This window comes from Pelodiscus sinensis, chromosome 3 (assembly GCF_052426305.1).
Source record: "Pelodiscus sinensis isolate ZL-2025 chromosome 3, ASM5242630v1, whole genome shotgun sequence".
NCBI classification, from domain to species: domain Eukaryota; kingdom Metazoa; phylum Chordata; order Testudines; family Trionychidae; genus Pelodiscus; species Pelodiscus sinensis.
In genome coordinates this window covers 76,512,481-76,532,676 of record NC_143054.1, presented here as the reverse complement: position 1 = coordinate 76,532,676, position 20,196 = coordinate 76,512,481, and the positions used below count along the sequence as shown (strand labels likewise).

Genomic DNA, 20,196 nt, shown 5'->3' with positions numbered 1-20,196 from the left:
TTCCCATAGTATCGGTCATGTGGCTCTGAGCACTTCCTGGAGCTATGACTCAATGGAATTTGACAGAGCCTTGCCAACCCTCTACTCCCTCAGTTTCTTATTACCATCAATGGTGGAAGACTGGAACCTCTCATAGCCCAGAGGTGAGCAATAATTTTTGATGGGGATGGCCACTCCCAAGATTTTGATAAATGGTCAAAGGCCACACTTATCTATGGATGGGGTGCAAGGCCTGGGATGGACGTGGTGCATAAAGGAGTTCAGGATAGGGGACTACAGTATAGGAGGGGGTGTTGGGGTATGGGAGGGAATTTGAGCGAAGGAGGGGATGCAGGCTTTGGAGAATGTTCTGGAGTGGATTTTGATTTCAGGGGTGGGAGGACAGGTCAGAGGATTTGAGCTGTAATCTGTGGCAGGGGTAAAGGAGGGGTTTGTGATCTGTAAGGTCTAGGGTAGTCAGCCAAGATCACTCAGTTAGGGTTCATGGCAGGAAATGGGACAGCCAATCCACAAAGCTGGTGGTGGTTGCAATATTTATATTCACCAACCCAGCACAAAACAGATTGTGTATTACCTTACAGGTCAATCAGAAGTCCAAACCACCCAGTTCCCTTTAAAGAAGTCAGCTTTAGGCAACTATCCAGACACCCCAGCCAAATAAAATTCTACCTAGGTCAATTAATATTTCAGACCTTATCCCAAATACACACTTATAGACAATTCTTAATAATTAAACTATGGTTTACTAAAGAAATCAAAATAAGTATTGGTTAAAAGATCAATATGCATACAGACATGATTTTAGTTCTCGAGGCTCGGTTACATAACAGATGGTGATCTTGTAGTCACAAAAGTTTTTAGGTTTAGTCCATGGTTGTATTCCAAAATCCATGTCCAGGGTGATTTCAGCCTATTACTCGGGTCACAATTCTTATGGTTTTGGTTTCCCCTATATCGGGGAACCTTTTTGGGTCAGGGACCACTGACGCACAGAAAAAGAAAAAGCACAAAAACATCCTCAGTGACTGAGAAGGAGACATTTCCCGTGTTTCACTTGCGTAAGAGCCAAAAGAGACCCAGGTTAGCAGATTTTGTGTGTGATAGGAGGAGGGTTGTAGCACCAGTGCTGGCTCCCCAATACTGGAAGGGGAGCCCTGAGCTTCAGGGCCAGATCCAGGCAAGCTGGAGTCCACATCCAGCCACCAGGCCTTAGGTTTCCCACCCCTACCCCATATGAAACCTCAGGCAGACCCAAGACCCTAAGTCAGTGTCCATTAAAGAGGCACCAGCTTTCTTAGGCTCCTTTCTTATGGCTTGCAGCTTTCCCCATGAGTATCCAAGCAGATATGAGATAAAAAGCATCCTGTCCAAAGGGTACTTGGCCTGGGAGACCATAGTAGGCATAATCTTCTCTCTTCCTAACAAGCAATTAACACAAAGAAATTTATCCATTAAACAGTTCATATATAGTTTGTGGTAAATTTGAGAGACACACATAAACAATAACACTCCTTCGAACAAGTTTTATCACAAATATTAACATTACCTTTGATTCAAGATCTGAAGGAATCAGAACAGACAAGGATTATTTGTATACATTACAAGACCTGAGCAAACACCCACCATTCTACTGCTATAACAATGCAAGTTTGCATTTCAGAGTTCTATTCTTACCTAATGTAACAGTCCACTTACCATCTAGTATCTTCCCAATAAGTCTTTAAAGGTCAACTCTAGGTTGTCATCCTATGAGCTGGTTAATTTATTTTGTGCCCTGTTTTAATCAGAAACCTAAAATTTTAATCTGATAAGGTCACAGGGGTGCAGAGGGTTTGCTTGTAACCTGAGGCAGGGAGGTGGAGATGTGGGATGCCAGGTGCAGGCTTCTCCTGGGAGGTGCTTACGCTGGGTAAGTTCCTTGCCTGCCGATCCCCTGCACGCTGCTCAAAGTAGCTAGTTCTTGGAGCTGACCCACGCAGTTTCCTGCAGCTCCCCTTGGCGGGAAATGGTGATCCATAGCCAATGGGAGATGTGACGCTGCGTGTCAATGGATGCTAAGCGTCTTGAAGCCCACTGGCAGCTTATTTGGGCAGGCCCACAACCCATCTTTGAAAACCCTTGGCTTAGGGGGATAAGAGTCTTCACCTGTTCTTCCATTTCCCGCAGAACTGATTCTTGCAATTCACACTTGCACTATTTTCTGGCCTTTTTAATTAAAGAGATCTGTTCGGGTGGGGGCGTGGGATTTTTTTGTACATTAGTCCAGTTTTGCTATTCCTAAATCCATAATGGTATTTTGAAAAGCACTCATTTGGGGCACGTGCTGTAAGTGGAATCCATTGTGTTCTAAAGCCTTGTTAATAAACTATAGGCAGTCCCCAGGTTACATGGATCCGACTTACATCGGATCCCTACTTACAAACGGGGTGAGGCAACCCCACACTAGCTGCTTCCCCCCAGCAGACCAGGGAGACGCGAAGCTAGCGCCCCCCCCCCCCCCCCCCCCCCCCCCCGCAGCAGACCAGGGAGATGCGGAGCGGCTTTTCTCAGCAGACACCTCAGCTTGAGAATAAAGGACTGAGGGAAGTGAGGTGAGAGAATAAAACTGAGCTCTGGAGAAATGTTTGGCTAGAGTTTCCCCTACAATATGTACCAATTCCGACTTACTTACAAATTCAACTTAAGAACAAACCTACAGTCCCTATCTTGTACGTAACCCGAGGACTACCTGTATGGAGTTTCTGCATCCCATATTCCCTGACATGGACTAATACCAGGCTTGTAGGAACACCGTTTGTTTTGTTTACAGGTCATATGCTGTTGTGACATTGTAGCTTGTTTTTTTTTTTTTAACATTTACCATGCTGTCAGTATCTTTTAAAGCTTAGGACTGGAATTTGGTAGAAATGAATTAGTTTACTATTACTTTTCTGCTATGATGTATCTGCTTATGGTGAGAGGTTTTGGCTAGGCAGTAACTGATGACAGTATTCCATTAGAGGACGCTTTAAAAAACTTTTACATTTGCACATTGCTGACACACACACAAATCTGATGATATATCTGAAAGTATGGGTCTCTGGGGATGAATAAATGGAAGTTAGTTTGAGTTGTCCATTGGCCAAAATTCTAGCCATAATATGCATGATAAAAACAAGTGTACTGAGCTCTGATTTTGTATTTGTAAAGTATACCTATCAACAAACTCTTTGCAAACAGCTTACATTTTTTCATCTGAGTATCTTGCATTTCCTGAATGTGAAACTTGTTTTAAGAGTCTGCATTAGCTGGTTGGCACTTTGCTTTATGAATTTGCATTATCTTTTCATGCCTTTCGTTCCAGTCTGATTACAAGTTTAGTGCTATGTAAGTGAAAAATCAGATATTCTTTTTTTCAATCAGAGCCCATAAAATATATTCAGTGGCTCTAGTAACTATCCTAATTTTTTTTTCATTAAAGTCTTTAAGCATATTTTAAATATCTTTTTTCTCATGCAGTTTTGCCTTCACGTACAAGTAATGGAACACCAGCTTTTGATGTAAAAAAAAGTATAAATTTAGATAAAAGACTTTGCCAGTATAATACTCCATTCTTCATGTATTCTGTACACTTAAGTATCATGGTTTATGCAAAGATTTCCAGGTGACATTTACTAAACCAAAGGTGATTAGGTGAGCCTTTGTATATGTAACCCTTTGATTTTGGGTAGTTTTGGTCTAAACTCTGTGGGAAAGCCCTTTGTTTTTTTTTTAAAGCTTTTGTTATGCAAATTAGAAATTTCTGAGACCGCTTTAAAGTGAATCCCAAATCTGAAGTATTAATTGAATTAAATATGAAAAGGAGCAATGGAATCACAGCAGAGTTACTTACTGGTGGCTTTTATATTAAGTTTTCTATTGTGTCTAGAGTGATGCTAACAGAAATGCAGTGCTGTAGGTGAGAGGTAATCTGAGGAGGAAGTCATGGGAGAGAACAGTTTTGCATCAGGAGTCAGTTAATCTTTTAGTGCTGAGGATGATATGCATCTTCCCTTTTCTTTCCATTTGTGTGTTCAGCCTTGTGATTTTTTGGTGAGAAGAAGTTTTAAAGGAATTTTAGCTCAACAATTTCTCTGTATGATCCAGGGTCATTCATTGTTTGTGGATATGTTTGGTAGCTGATTATTTCTTCTTAACCATTAGGAGGTAAATAGTTAAAGTTTAATTGTAACAGGAATACCAACATTAAGTTTGGATTCCATTAAAATTAATGGGAGCAGTTCATGGACTGAGAACTACAGTAAAACTCCGATGGTTCGGCATCTGATGGTCCGGCACCATCAGGAACCCGGAAGTGCTCCGGGCAGCCAGACCATTGGAGCTGCTCTGCCCCCAGCTGCCCGATTCGGCCGCTGCTAAAACTGACCAGCGGCTGAATCGGGGAAGCTGGAAGCAGAGCAGCTGGAGTGCTGCTGGGTAGGTCCCTTAGAGCTGCCCCTCGGGGCTGCGGGACCAACCCGGCAGCAACCCAGCTGTCCCCGATTCAGCCGCTGTTGAAACTGACAAGCGGCTGACTCCAGGAAGCCTGAGGCAGAGCACCTCTGCCCCGGCTTCCTGGAATCAGCCCCTGATCAGTTTCAGCAGCAGCTGACTTGGGTACACCTGGGACAGAGCAGCTGGGTTGCTGCCGGGTTAGTCCCCGCAGTGCTGAGGTGCGGCGCTGCGGGGGCCAACCCCGTAGCCCCCCAGCTGCTCTGCCCCAGGCATCCCCAAGTCAGCCGCTTCTGATACTGACCAGCGGCTGACTCCAGGAAGCCCGGGGCAGAGTAGCTCTGCCTCAGGCTTCCTGGAGTCAGCCGCTGGTCAGTATCAGAAGCGGCTGACTTGGGGATGCCTGGGGCAGAGCAGCTGGGGGGCTACGGGGTTGGCCCCCGCAGCGCCGCACCTCAGCACTGCGGGGACCAACCTGGCAGCTCCCCAGCTGCTCTGCCCCAGGCGTCCCCAAGAGCAGCTGGGATGCTGCCGGGTTGGTCTCACTGCGCCAAGGGTCGGCGCTACCGGACCAACCAGGCAGCACTCCAGCTGCTCTGCTGCAGGCGTCCCCGATTCAGCCTCTGCTGAAACTGACCAGCAGCGACTGAATCAGGGATGCCTGGGGCAGAGCTGGACTATCGGAAGGGGGGGGCTATGAGGGGTCTGGGGTGGCATCTCCCCCACCCCACCCCAGAGCCCTCATAGCCCCCCCCTTCCAATATTCTGGCATATTTGTAATCCGGTACCCCTTGGGTCCTAAATGTGCCGGATTATCGGAAGCTTACTGTATTGCTCAGGGCTGTCTACTATACAGTTGTGACTTTTCATTACTGAGAATTTGTGTGAGGGATCCTTTAGAATTATGTCTCTATCTAGTTGTTGCGTGTGGTTTTTTCAATAACACGGAGAGGATCAGATCTCCTGAGAGAACACCATACTATACATAAAACACTTCTGCCTACAAACCATTGAACAGGCTTTTTGTATCAAACTTTTAAAGATGGCCTGTAATGGTATAAACTTAAACAACAAATAGTCTGGTAGCACTTTAAAGACTAACAAAACATGTAGGTGGAATCATGTGGTCATCTGAAGAAGTGGGCTGTGCCTACGAAAGCTCATGATACCATCTACATGTTTTGTTAATCTTTAAAGTGCTACCAGGCTATTTGCTGTTTAAGTTTATCCTCTACAAACTAACTCAGCTACCCCTCTGAAGCTTTTGCAATGGTATAGTTACTATTTAAAAGAGTCACACTATGTGAGTCAGGTTATTCGAGGTGCGATTGGATTTATAGTCAAGTTCACAGTGTTTCTTTGGTTAATTTTTTCTTGAGTGTTCCACAATGTTGCAATAGCTAATTCTTCTTTGAGTAGTGATCCTATGGGCTCTCCACTGTAGATGTATGTGTGCCTCTAATCAGAGATTTTTGGTAGCAGTGTCAGTTGAGCCTGTGCATGTGCTCTCCCTTGCTCATGGTCTGCCTATCAATTAATGAGGTGATTCTAGATCCTACCAAAGTTGACCACAGCAACAAAATTAAAAAAATCTAAATCAAACCAACTAAACATATTTTTGGGTTGGCCAGGTTGTTACAGAAGACTTCCAGTGGACCACATTACAATCCCTAGGTATCTACACTATAGGGCAGAAAAGATTTACCTCTCACCCACACAATACCCACTTTCCCAGCACTGTTATGAGCCATAGAGTGAGAGGACAAGGCTTAAAAGGGGAAGCAGCCTGCACTCCAGTCTGCTACCTCTCAAGCCACCTGTTCTAAGCACTTTCTAAGGGGCGGTTGAGGGTCCAAACAGTTAGTGTTATCTTGCAATGTCCACTGCTATATACATACCTGTCATGCCCCTTCAGAAGTCGCTTGGCCCCGTTTCACAGCATTTGTATCACCTCTGATAGATGGGTCCTGGGGATTATTTTGCAGAGTTATAACATTTGAGTCATAGATTCAGAGGGGTAGTCGTGTGCAAAGACCCACTTCGTCAGATGCATGCAGTGGAAATTTCCAGAGGCAGGTATAAATATGCAGGCCAGAATAAAGCTAGAGATAACCAGGTTAATTCAGTCAGGGAGGGTTAGGACCACTTCTAGCACCTCCACATCAGCTGCTAGAAGTGGGCCTCACTCTCCCTGACTGAATTAATCTGATTATCTCTAGCCTTATTCTGGCCTGCATATTTATACCTGCTCCTGGAAATTTCCACTACATGCATCTGACGAAGTGGGTCTTTGCACACGAAAGCTTATGCTCCAATACCTCTGTTAGTCTATAAGGTGCCACAGGACTCCTTAACATTTGATTCATGTACCTTTCCCACTGACCCTCCTTCCCTATCCCTCTTCAGGCACCCTTCTCATGAGAACATTCTTGACTAGGAAATGTATCCTTTATTATTCCATCGAATCAGTCCTGATTACCCTTTTGTTTTAATAATTGGTGGATACTTTCAGTTCCAGGGTCCCTCATGGTGGCTTTGCCCATATAATGGGTGGCAGTGGATTGCAGAATTTCACAATTGCAGCTGTGCCATACACTCCAAATTTGCTACCAACATCAAGTACATGGTATGTTAAATAGCTCCATTTAAATGCATTAAGAAACTGAGCAAAATCCTTTCATTGTGTTTTTTTTTTTTTTTAAACACTTCAGGTATAACCCTCTTATACAATCTAATGAAAAAGGAAAACCTTTGGTTAGTTCGGAGCATATCCAACATAAAGTTGATTGTTATGCTAGAGAGAGTTATTTTTCCTTCCTCATTGTTGAGGGAAAAAACTTAACTACTCCCATGTAGTAAGTGGAAGGCCGTACAATTTCACTAAGGAACACTTCAAGTTAAATTACTGTATTGCTTTTTACTTTAAATGACAAGAACCTTATTTTCCTGCAGAGCATTTGAATACTGAGGATACTGCAATGCAGCAGTGTGGTTTTTTGTTTTTATAAATGACAACTTCAGGGTTCTCGGATTTTAAATATATATTTGACAGGACAGTTCCATGTTAATTACTTAGTACAACACAATCAAATTTTTTTAATTCTACTTTCATATTTAACGTTGATGTTTTTCTTTTAGTATCAACATGCTCAAGTTACCTGAATATCCAAGCAAAGAAATTCTTAAGAACAGGCTTCTTGTGGCATTACACTGTGGAAGCTATGGTTACACAATGGCATAATGAAGTCTGGAAAACTCATCTGACTAGTGATGTGCAATTCAGAGTGGCAGAAGTAATTTTGAAAACTGTCAACACAAAAGCAGGCTAGATTCTGAGACCTACAGACAGGGCTGACTTTAAAAAAAAAAAAAAAAAAAAAAGAGATAAAGGATGTCTGTGATACTGTTACATGACTTAAATTTCATAGTATATTCTCTTTGTTTACTAATATAAAATTAGAATTGAAAGCAGTCTACTTTCATTAGGATTAATGTAACATGAAGACTGTGTGTCAAAATATTTTTCTCCAATTTTATTTCTGATCCTCAACTGTGTGGGTGAATGAGTATTACTTTTAGTTTCCCTCCCACTGACATGATATGCTATTAAAACACACTTGTGTGTCTTGTTGCATGTAAAAGTGCCATTTATTTTTTGCAGAGAACACTGTATAGAAAGTTTAATCTAATGTATTTTCCCACTTGTTGAATTGGAACTATTAAAAGGTTTTTAACTTTTTAGTATTTTAATGTATATAATGTAAAGTTTAGACCAGTGTCGCTGTGACATCTGATGGAATTAAGATATTTATATTCTATATGAAAATTTACTCTATATTGTACTAAATATTTAAGTATTTGTGACTTCATTGTCAATTTGCAGTTTAGAACTTATATATTGTTTTAAATGTATATTTGTTTATTTTAAAAATATCTTTTCTCATGCCTTGTTATAGTCCTATGTGGAAAAGGCATAATTAAATTTTAATACTTTAACAGAACCTGGGACTGGCCAGTGTTTATTTTCTCTGGACTAAATTAATATATTAATGATCTGAAACAATCATATTGTTGTTATCATTTGCACGAGTATGTACCATTTGTTTTGTTGACAAAGGCTGTTACTTTAAGTAGACTTTCAAATTGCGTAAGAGAAAAAGCTTGAGTGTGTTGAGAGGCTAGTTAAGGAGACTGCAATAATTAGGAATCCTATGCCACATCTCATAGTGAATTAGCCAAAAAACAAAAACACACCACTCCTGAATAATATTTTACATTACATTGGAAAAAAAAAACCTTGCAATTTTTGGAGAAATTCTTGACATTTTTTCTAAAGATGCATGTATAGAGGGCAAACCACCTACACATAGGCTCAGTTCATTCATCATAGCAAAAGTTTTTTTGCTGATTGTACATGAAGTCTTACACCACAAGGCTTTTTGATAGTGTTACTGCCTACTTTTCCTTCTGTAAAGTAAGCATTACTCTATTGGAAATTATACTTTTTGCTTTTTTAGTTACTGGGATTTTTTTTGCTTATGTCGGGTTTTAACTTGCAAGTGCTTTTGTTTTGTAATGATTAAGCAATTTCTCTCAAACATTCACATCTTCTGTTTCATTGTAGTATACAGCTGTTTTTTGTAAAGAGCATAAAATCCTGCCTCCTAAAAAGAAATATCTAAAACACTAAACATCAGATGTCTTAAGACTGAATGCACAATTTTCAAACTTGTATTTATATTTTCTTTTTACTTCTCTATTAATGGATTTGCAATAGTCCATTGATGCAGCATTATTACCATGTATAAGGAGGGAGATCTGAAAAATCTTCAAATGAGTCTTTTAAATCCCTACATATTCTTAATGATCTTGGACAGCAAGTAGTAAGTTAAAAGGACAGTAATTGAAGTGGGGAAAAAGGGGGACAAAACTCACACAAGTAATTGACTATTTGAAAAGGTCAATTTCTTATCAAATCAACTACTATGGTTCATTGGACTAACCATCCTGTACCAAAAAAAAAAAAAAAACCATAGGGCAAATGTTTTAAAGGCATTCTGCCAACTGGCATTATAACAAATAGTAAACATAGTCTATTTTAAAATAACTGATTTGTACATAGATTTGTATATAATTATAGGTGTCTAAGCAAACTTTGCAGTTTTATTCTACAGAAAGAGAAGGACTTGAATATTTTACCATATTTCTCCTATGTTGAAAGATACTCTCTTTTAAATATCTCACTTTAAAAAGACTGGAGCTGGATTATTATATTCTAATTCCACAGATGGCATCCCTGACTCCTTCCATTATAAAAGGCCACAGATGTTTACATACAAATACATGGTAAATATACAGTGTAAATGCTAGTTGAATAAATGCTGTTCTCAGAAACATACTCTGAAAATATTAGGAGGGTGGCATTCATGTATGATAAACTGCATATGGAAACTATAGTTTCTGTTGTGCTCTACAGTCTGTCCCCAATCACACCATTTCTGAAACAGATAAATGGTGAGAGAATATTTCACTATTCACACTTCATGTCTCCTGGCAGCAGTCAATACTTCCACTTAATCCAGGCTGTCACAGCAGGTTAATTATATCTGGTATAATGACAAGTGCCCTGCAACCTGCGTGCCTTAGGAGCTACTTCAGCAAGGCATTTTATCTCAACTGATCCCAAACAGACTTCCACCATGCGAGCCACACCCTGAATATCTGTGTATAACTGCAGCCTTCCATATACATTTGGGTTACACTCTGGCTCTCATCAGCCTTGGTTATACTTAGGTACTTACTAAATTCACTGTCCATTTTGGTCAATTTCAGGGTTATAGCATTTTTGAAATGCTATATTTCAGCTATTTAAATCTGAAACTTCAGTTTTGTAATTGTAGTGATCCTGACCCAAAAAGGAGTCTGGTGCGGTTCAGTTTCCACTAAGCTGTGCAGCCATGAAATTTCCCATTAAGCCCCATCCAGGGGCTCAGGAGAGAAAACTCTCCTCAAGATGCTGGGAATGGCAGCAGCAGGATGCCTCAGCACTGAGCTGCCAAGGGCAAGGGCCCTTCCTTGCCAGCACACCACTTAGCCACCTAGGTATACCTGCGGCCCTACCCCAACTTGAGTCCTCCCCCCCGAGCACCCTCCTGCACCCCAAAGCCCTCATCCAGGGCCCCACCCCAAAGCCCACACTCCCAGCCCACAGCCTGTACCCCCTCCTACACACCAACCCCAGAGCCCTTCCACAAACCTGGAGTCTTCCACCTTCACTCCCAGCCAGAGCCCTTGCCCCTTAACCCTAACCCTACTCTAGAGGCTGCACACTCTGCCAGAGCCCTATCACTCCAGTCCTGAGTACCTTTGCATGCTCAGAATCCTTTGGTTCCACTTCCATCACATGAATTTTGTTGTCACACATCACCTCCATGTTGGTACACATGAGAATTCATTCCTCTTGGATTGAAAAAAATTAAAGGGGAATATTGGGTCGTGGTGCTGCTACCCTTACTTCTGCACTGCTGCTTGCAGTGACATTGCATTCAGAGCTAGGAAGTAGTTGCTAGCTGGGAGCCCAGTTTGGAAGACAGAGTGGCCTCTTGCAGCAGATGCAAAAGGTCAGAATGATATGGTATGTTATGCTATTGCCACTCTTTTTCTGTGCTGCTGCTGGCAAGCTGCTGCTTTCACAGCTGGGCTCCTGGCTGGCAATCCCTACTGTTCAGCTGCTCAGCTCTGAAAGCAGAGTGGAAATAAGAGTGGCAGTACTGTGAGCTACCTGCAACTCTATTTTGGGTCAGGACCCCCAATTTCACAAACACTGATTTTTTTTTTTCCCCTGTGAAAATCTATACAGTGTACAGTAAAAGCACACAGATTACCAAATTAGTGGGGGCAGGAACCAGATTTTACAGTCCCTGATGTGTTTTTCATGTGGCCATGAATCAGGTGAGGCCTAAGTTGTAGTGCAGGGTGACCCCAATGCACTCCCAGTCTCAGGTTCCCCTGCCCAAATTTATGTCCTATATTGCCAATCCCTCTCCTGGACAATTAAATATTTAGGGAGCAATAGTCTAGTAGATTGTCAAATAGTTATTCAGACACTTCCATTTAAGCACACTGAATTAGTAAAACAAGTTTATGAACTAAAATTTAAAAGTGAGTACAAGTAATGAGGTGAAAGACACATGATTACAAGAAAAAAGAAACAAAATACAGGACTATGTAGCACTTTAAAGACTAACAAGATGGTTTATTAGATGATGAGCTGCTTCTTCGAGTGCTTGCTCATGTCCATTCTGATTAGGTGTACGAGCGCCGCGTGCACGGATTCCGGAGCTTTTTTCCCTTAGCAGTATCCATAGGGCCAGCAGGGAGCCCCCTGGAGTGGCGCCGGTATACCGGTGCATATATACCCCTGCTGGCCTTCCCACCCCTCAGTTCCTTCTTACCGCCCGCCCGTGACAGTAGCTGGAGCGTGCTTCAGGCTATTGCCTATCTCTTAGCAGCTTATCTCTTATCCGTTGTATTATAGTTCGCAGTTGAAGTTTCTTATCTAGTTAAGTAGTTAAGTATTGTAAATAGTTATTTAGATAAGGGAGCAGTGGAACCCTCCCGCAAGGGGAGGGCATGCCAGGACCCCAGGGCTTCAAACCCTGTGCCTCCTGCTCCAAGCCTATGCCCTGCGGAGATCCTCATTCTGACTGCCTTAAGTGTCTGGGCGAGGCTCATCGAGCTGAAAGCTGCTCTATCTGCAAGAGCTTTAAGCCCAGGACTAAGAAGGAGAGGGACTTCCGACTGAAACTCCTGCTAATGGAGTCGGCACTGCAGCCTCAGGGCGAGGAGCGGCCTCACTCCGCCCGCAGCGCACCGATGGCGGCACCGTCAGACAGCAGGGCACCAAGACGCAGGTCGCCGTCACCGGTGCCGAGGGCCTCCAAGAGCTTGAGGGGTCGCTCGGCAGAGAGGAGTGCCCAGAAGGTGCGCCCTAAGGAGGGGCACCTTTCTTCTAAGTCCTCTAGGAAGAGGCACAGCCCGGACAAAGGCAAGAGCCCTGGGCAGACAGTGGGGCTAGGAGAGGTCCGTCAGCCTTCCACCCCAGAGACTTTTGAGGCGGCCCGGGACCTCATCCACATGGCGGTGGATGAAGGGGAGGGCCCGGTACCGCAGGAGCAGACCGCGCCGGCACAGGCCTCAAGTGCCCCCCAGCAGGACAGGGCTGGGCCGTGGGACCCTCTGGGCGACGGGCAGGCCTCGGCCCAGCAGCAGCAGTTTCCCCCGGTGCCGGGGAGAACACCGGCACCGGAGCCGGGACGAACACCGGCACCGACCCTGGTCCTGCTCCCGACGGCACCGGCAGCGACTCCGGGAGCATGTGGGCTCGCTACGCCGACTGCACCGGTGCAGGGTCCGGTGCCGCAGACGGCTCCCTGGGTGGTGCAGTGTTACCAGATTTGCCCAATACTCTGGGGTATGCTCATTTATCAGGGTTACCCTTATGGGACTGGGGGAAGGTTAACAGTTCTGTCAGTGTGCTGTTGGTGCTTACTTGGGCTCTCATATGGAGCTGAATTCTCCCTGCTGCCAATTCCCCCTCCCACTGGAGCTCTCCTGCAGGAACTAGGTTCCTCAGGATGGGGTTCTTCCCACCTTAGCAACACACACAGACACTCACACACACTAGTCAGAGCACGTCTGAGAGGACTGGGTACTCAGCACTCACAAGCTGACCCCCTCATATGTCCCTGGACTCAGCTGGCTGGGTTTCACAGCAATGCCACACTGAACCCTCATGTGCCTTTGGACTCCGTGGGCTGGATTAAACAGCACTTTAAGCTGCCATCCTCATAAGCCCCCAGGTTCAGCACCCCCTATCCCCACTTTCACACCACAGTCATTCACTGGTAAACCACACGATGAGCAAACCCCACAGGATTTTGGGCACTACAGGGATCTTTTGCTTGGGTACAAGAAGCGTTGTTGCAGAGCGAATGGGGAAGCCAAAACCACACCCCTTAAGGAAGAGTGAGCAAAAGAGAAAGAAAGAGAGAGAAGCAACCAGCTTAACAATGAAAGTGATTTATTTCTGAGTAGTGAATAGATATCAAACAGTTACAATATTAAATCTAACAATTACAATATTAAATCTAAATTGAAGCTGCTTACAAATGTTAGGTAACCATATAACAGTTTACACAGGGCAGGGTCAGGAGGCTATGCTTAGAGAGATAGTTGAGAGAGAGAGAGAGAGAAAGAGAGAGAGAGAGAGACCTCACCACTCCACGGAGCTTGCACTGATCGGGGTTCCCAGATGATGATGGTAGCCGGGGGTCCAGAGGGCAGGAGAAAAGCAGGACAGAGCCCCCAGTACGATCAGACAGGAGATGAAGAAGTCTCAATGGAACTGATGCAGTTTAAGTCCAGGTATCAGAACAGTTTTCTTGGGGCAAGGATAGGAGTTTTATAGAGATAGTTCAAAGAGAAAGAGGAGAGACAATAGAGACTGATCACCCCTGGTTATGGGTGATGTTCCTTGAACGAGCTCACAATGCAACTTGGCAGTTTCAGTATTTTAGATGTCAATAGGATCGTTACTAGAATTGGTCTGATAATGACTAATTTGGGTGTGAGCAGGACTAGGTTCATTAGCATCTGGAGCAGGGATTTCCCATCAGGCAGTGCTTCTCTGCTTTCGGTGTCCCATAGTTCACTGCGGTTCCTGCCTTGGAAGAGCTGCTCTCCATTCTGTATGCTAATGAGATGTCCCTCTGTTCCATCTTTAATGTAAATGAGGCTGGGGTGTTTCCTTAATTGTATCACCCTTGTCTGAAGCAGTTTAGGTGTGTCTTCCCCGGCCTTTTCTTTGCTTTGTCTTTGATTCTAGCAGAGGCCTGAGGGGGGGGGGGGGGGGGATGGTTTTCCATGAATGTCACTCCCTGACTCCCCAAGAGCACAAGGCTGACAGGCGACCATGTTCTGGTTCCCCAAGAATCACAGAGGTGGTGGGTAACAGCAGGGCCCCGCACCGTATTACGCGCCACCTGCGGTGCCGCAACAGGCGCCCCGCACGGCACCGACACTGTTGCCACTCCCGGCACCGATCTCTGCTTACTCCTTGGGAGCACAGCAGCAGAGCGCGGCACCAATGCACGTGACGGCACCGAAGGGGTACGCACCGGTCTATCAGATGCACCCGGGCGCGGTACCGCCGCAGCAAAGGCCTCCACTCATGCCACCACCGGCACCGCGTGTGGTGCACAGGGGCAAGCCATTGGCCATGGCAGACCAACGTAGGGTGCAGGCTTCATCGGCCCCTCCCTGGTCAGCATCAGAGTACTCTTTGGAGTTGGAGGCTGAGTCAGTGGCTTCGACCGGGCCCTCATATAGGTCGCGGCCCCGCCATAGGTCCCGCTTGTCGGTCAGATCATCTCACCGGGATCCGATGGTCCAGCAGCAGCCACAGGGGCAACCCCGGTGGGCTTTCTGGATGCCCTGGGCATACCATCAGGCCCAGGGGCCTCCCCCTATGGGGCCGGCAGCGGAGTCATCTCGAAGAAGTAGCACCCCATCTGCCACCCCCTTGACAGCCCCCCGCCTGGAAGTGGCTCGCCTATGGCGTCGGGGCCGAGACCCCCGGTTATTGGTCAGGAGGAACCGGGGGCACAGTTGACCGAGGCGGAAATCCCCTCAAGGGACTTCTCGTCGTCCTCGCCAGACGAGGCCCTGGCCGACCCCGCACCTCAGCCCCTGTCTATGGACTCCAGGGCGCACCAGGAGCTGCTCCGGAGGCTGGCGGTCAACCTTGCAGTCCAGCACGAGGAGGTTCACGAGGACTTAGATCCGATGGTGGACATCATAGCGGCAGTGGGCCCTGGTCGGGTGGCGCTCCCACTGAATAAAACGGTGGACAAGCTGTCTAAAACCCTGTGGCAGACGCCGGCCTCTATTGTGCCGACCCAGAAGGGGGTCGAGAGAAGATACTCTGTACCCCAGGAGGGGCATGAGTATCCGTTTACCCACCCGGCTCCGGGATCCATAGTGGTTCAGGCCGCTGGGCAGAAGGAGCGCCAAGGGCCTCCAGGCCCCACTCCGAAGGCAAAGGAGCCTAGGAGATTGGACCTGCTTGGCCGGAAGGCCTATGCCACAGGGGGCCTCCAGCTACGTATAGCTAACCAGCAACTGATGCTGGGGTGTTATGCTTTTAATACATGGGCGTCTATGCAAAAATTTGCCAGCCAGCTTCCTCCCGAATCCCGCCAGGAGTTCGGGGCCTTGACGGAAGAGGGACAGGCAGTGGCACGTACCTCTCTCCAGGCGGCCTTGGACGCAGCCGATTCGGCAGCCCGCACCATGGCCACAGGGGTGGTGATGAGGCGTAGTGCCTGGCTGCAGGTGTCTGGCATCCCACCCGAGGTGCAGACCACTATCCAGGACCTGCCCTTTGAGGGGCCGGCCTTATTTTCAGAGCAGACTGATTCCAAGCTGCATAGCCTGAAAGACTCAAGGGCAACCCTGAAGTCGCTAGGGATACATACCCCGGCGCCTCAGAGGCGCTCTTTCCAGGCTAGACCCTACCCTAGAAGGGGGCAGAACAACGACAGGGGTCGCAGGAGAGGCCGCAACAATAGCCGCCCTCACCTTTTCAGGGGCAGGCGTAGGGGGCCTCGGTCAGACTCCGAGAGAAGCTCAGGGCCGTCCCCCGGTCACCAAGCTAAGCCCTCATTTTGAAGGTACGCCAGAGAGCAGAGTATCAGTAGCGCCTATCTGTCCGCCCTTTGGGGACCGTCTTACCCTATTTTACCAGGGGTGGTTAAAGATCATGTCGGACTGTTGGGTCCTAGGGCATTTCCAGCTAATACCATTAGCTCACAGACATCTACCTTTCCCCACCTCTAATATCATTAACTCACAGACATTTACCTTCCTCTCCTCTCCCCCCCCCCCCCCCCCCACATCCCCCTTCTGTTGTGAAATGTGATTTGTCCTTTTCATGTGTGTTCATTTTTTTAATTGTATCCTTTGGTATATATGGTTGTGACTATCTTTTTCCACTATTTGATCTTAGGAAGTGGGTCTGGCCCACGAAAGCTCATCATCTAATAAACCATCTTGTTAGTCTTTAAAGTGCTACATAGTCCTGTATTTTGTTTCAGCTACACCAGACTAACACGGCTACATTTCTATCACTAAGAAAAAAGAAGACTTTCAATAATATATAATTTAACTGACTATCAGATTAAAGCAAAATTTCTCATGCTTTCACAGCCAGCTTATCAAACATTATAGGTTTGGACTCCTCCCCTAAAATCTAATAGCTGTTTCCATTGCATTCAGTGTTCCTGAAGCAACAATGGGCAGGGAGAATGGGGTGTTTTGGAATGTTTGTCCCTTTTTATAGTTTGTTTCTCTCTTGAAAAGCTTTTCCAGCTAGGGAACCGGGAAACAAAATATCTATGTGGAAGGATGTTCCCTGTTGCTTTTTTCTTGCTTGCTTGTTGTTTTCCTTTCCTGCTTAATGACTGTTTACTGCTTAAATGCAAATTAAGCGGAAGACATTTTCCTTTGTTTAGGACAGACCGGTTTATCAACCTCTGTTTAGTCAAAGTTGTGGGGTTGAGAATGTCACCATCATACAGGGAAAGCTTTGTACGTAAAATCGTAAGTTGCTATACATATTTTATCAGGATGATTCCAGCAAATTGAGCTTTCAAATGATACCTTACCAGGTATCATTGCAATGTGTGGAGGGGGTGACAACAGGGGCCTACTGTTGCACACATACTTGTAGCCTATTTACCTGTTAGTATGTTGGCACCAAGTTTTTTTCCCCTGAGAAATGTTTTTCATTACCTATCAAAATTAGGGATGTTAACAGGTAACTGGTTAACCAGAACCCTGGGAGAGCCCCACCCAGGCATGGCCAGAGGACTGCTCCAACCCTTCTGGGCTCCTGCACAGGGCCAGAAGCAGCCAGGCTGGGGTAGCCCCTGCCAGTAGTGGTGGGGCGGGAGAGTGTGTGTGGGGGGGAGTGTTGCTCCAGCCCAGCTGGCTGGAGTGGCATCCTCCATCCGTACCTGTTTAATTAGTTAACTGATTAAACTTAATGTTTAACCAGTTAACTAATTAACGGGGATTTTACATCCATAATCAAAATACACGTATGTTAGGAAGTAGAGCTTTTGTTACCTTGATACCTACTACTCCTGTCCTTGCTTCTGCAGGTTTTGAAGCTCTGCCTTAAATGTGCATTAATAATTTTTTGTATTTAATATATATAAACAGGATTACTAGTGGGAGCTTTTCATGTGATGAAAACATATTACCAAGGCTATTTTAGAACACCTGCACCCTGTTAATGGAGTGTGACAAACCTATTGAGAAACTATAACTTAATATAGCTTATAGTTTAGAATGATTAATTGGATCCTATTTGTTCTCTCCCACTGTGCCAGAACAAGACACGGTGGGTATTTTAGCTCAGAAAGAAAAGAACAGATGTCCTGTCTCATCATAGATCATGAGCACTCATTAAATTTTACTATCTTTATAAAAAATGTTAGATAGCAAAGCCTGGTTTTTGATGCTTGAAAATGTTATGCATCTAATGTTGCAAAAACCATTAAAACCATAACTGTGAGAAGTAACCTAATGATTATGATGGTTGTAATTCACATGGAATATACAGTAAATAGGCTAAAAGTAGAAGAAGGAGGGAATAACTTTTGAGCCAAATTTTCAGTAGGCTAACTTCTGAGGATTCCAAGATTATAGTATTAAAAAGATTAATGCCAACAGAAATCTGGCAATTCATGTTTAAAAAAATTGTGTGTGGCTGTATTTACACTGGGCAATTTTCAAAATCTAATAGGTTGGTATAACTCTTGAAGCTCAATCCTTGCTTGTAATAACCCTGTCATTCTACTTCTGCTACCTTTATGGGCAAAAATAACTGCTCATTTATTCTAAACTGTGGTGTTTTCAGTATGGAATGAAATAGGTATACAGGCAGTCCCCGACTTACGTGGATCTGACTTACGTCGGATCCCTAGATACGAACGGGGTGAGGCAACTCCCGCACATGCGCAGCAGCATTCCCGGGGCTCGCTCACCTGGGTCCTAGGATCCTCCTCCTCCTCAGGCCGGCTCCGACTGGGGTCCCGCAGAGCTGCCGGGCAGAGGAAAAGTGCCTCCCCACGCCCGCTGCCCCCCCCTGCCAGCAACAGGCTGCCCCCTCCCCTGAGCAACAGGCTGCCGAACAGACAAAAGCAGCCTCTCTGCCCCTCCTCCCCTCTATACATGCCCCGGGCTCCTGGAGCGCAGCAGCGTCCCCGGGGCTCGCTCACCTGGGTCCTAGAATCCACCTCCTCCTCCTCCTCTTCGGCCGGCTCCAACTGGCCTCTGCCTGCAGCAGCTGGCCACAGGGACAGGGATCCCGCAGAGCTGCAGGGCAGAGGAAAAGTGCCTCCCCACCCCCGCTGCCCCCCCCCCCCGCAGCCTCGCATCCTGCACGCCTCCCCCCTCCCCCCCTGCCAGCAACAGGCTGCCCCCTCCCCTGAGCAACAGGCTGCCGAACAGCAGACAAAAGCAGCCTCTCCGCCCCTCCTCCCCCTATACATGCTGGGCTCCCTGGGCAAACAAAGACTCCACCAAAACAAAGTAAGTGCTGGCCTCATTGTGTTAGCAAAAAAAGGACCCTCCTCCTAGAACCCTGGGTGGTGTGTGGAAATAAAGCTATTAGCTCAAAGCATGGTGCAGAGCTGTTTGGTATTTGATGAGTTACTCCTTTAGTCCTGAGTTTGTCACAGGGACAGAAATAGATGTGAAATCTTCTAAACAGGGGAACAGACAGCAAAACAAACATTAGAGGGGAGTTAACCTTTCCCTATGCTATCCAAAACTAAAAAAATATGTTTGGCTAGAGTTTCCCCTACAATATGTACCAGTTCCGACTTACATACAAATTCAACTTAAGAACAAACCTACAGTCCCTATCTTGTACGTAACCCGGGGACTGCCTGTACTCCCCTTCACATGTAATCGAAATTAGAATGTGAATTGCTGTTCATTGCCCCATCCCATTCCCACTACGTGCATTATGCAAAAACAATACTTGAAAGAGTGACCCTGAGTATTAAAGTTGGAATACATTTGTTCTGTTGGGTGACACGGATCAGTTGGAGGATTTGAGAGTTCAGAGATTCCTTAACCTCTAGCAGTAGCATAAATTTCAATCTTGTGCATCTTTGCTGTTTCGCATTTTCCTATTCTTAGCAATAGGTGACCTTTTGTACTTCTGGTGACTATGCAACTATAACCTTTGATTGCTGTCCATTTAGCCAATCCCTTGGGCTGCAACTGCTCTTTTCCTGCCTCCTTTGCACCCACGGGCCTCTTCAAACCACACAGCTGACTCTGCACTCTGAGGGTGAATCTACTCTGCACCAGTAGCTCAAAATAAGCTATGCAAACTACATAGCTTATTTTGAGTGTATTTTGAAATTTCGAAATACAGTGCTATTCCAAAATGTCCCTTTATCCTCATGGAATGAGGTTTATAGGGACATCGGAATAGTGAGCCTGTTATTTTGAAAGTTATTTTGAAATAACAGGCTCGTTTAAAAGACACAGAATAGCTATTTCGGGATACCGGAAGTATCCCAAAATAGCGCCGCTGTCTAGATGCACCCTGAGAGTGAGATCCCGAGCGCTCTAAACAATCAAGAT

At 45.7% G+C, this 20,196-nt stretch overlaps 1 protein-coding gene and 1 long non-coding RNA gene across 3 annotated transcripts in view; one reads left to right on the top strand and one right to left on the bottom strand.

The window, feature by feature from the left end:
- HACE1 (HECT domain and ankyrin repeat containing E3 ubiquitin protein ligase 1) overlaps positions 1 to 7,860 on the top strand; it is a 92,438-nt gene extending 84,578 nt beyond the window's left edge. For both annotated transcript variants that reach the window (XM_075923937.2, XM_075923936.2), the window contains exons 23-24: positions 6,983 to 7,096; positions 7,609 to 7,860. In XM_075923937.2, coding sequence (XP_075780052.1) covers positions 6,983 to 7,096; positions 7,609 to 7,711 — 217 coding nt within the window. In that variant the 3' untranslated portion in view covers positions 7,712 to 7,860. The remainder of the gene's footprint in view (positions 1 to 6,982; positions 7,097 to 7,608) is intronic.
- On the bottom strand, positions 814 to 18,718 carry LOC102453238 (uncharacterized). Its single transcript, XR_012902612.2, has 3 exons — positions 18,582 to 18,718; positions 6,369 to 6,437; positions 814 to 1,418 (listed from the first exon to the last, which is right to left on the bottom strand). It is a non-coding gene; the product is annotated as an uncharacterized LOC102453238 (long non-coding RNA).
- Between the last annotated feature and the right edge of the window lie 1,478 nt (positions 18,719 to 20,196).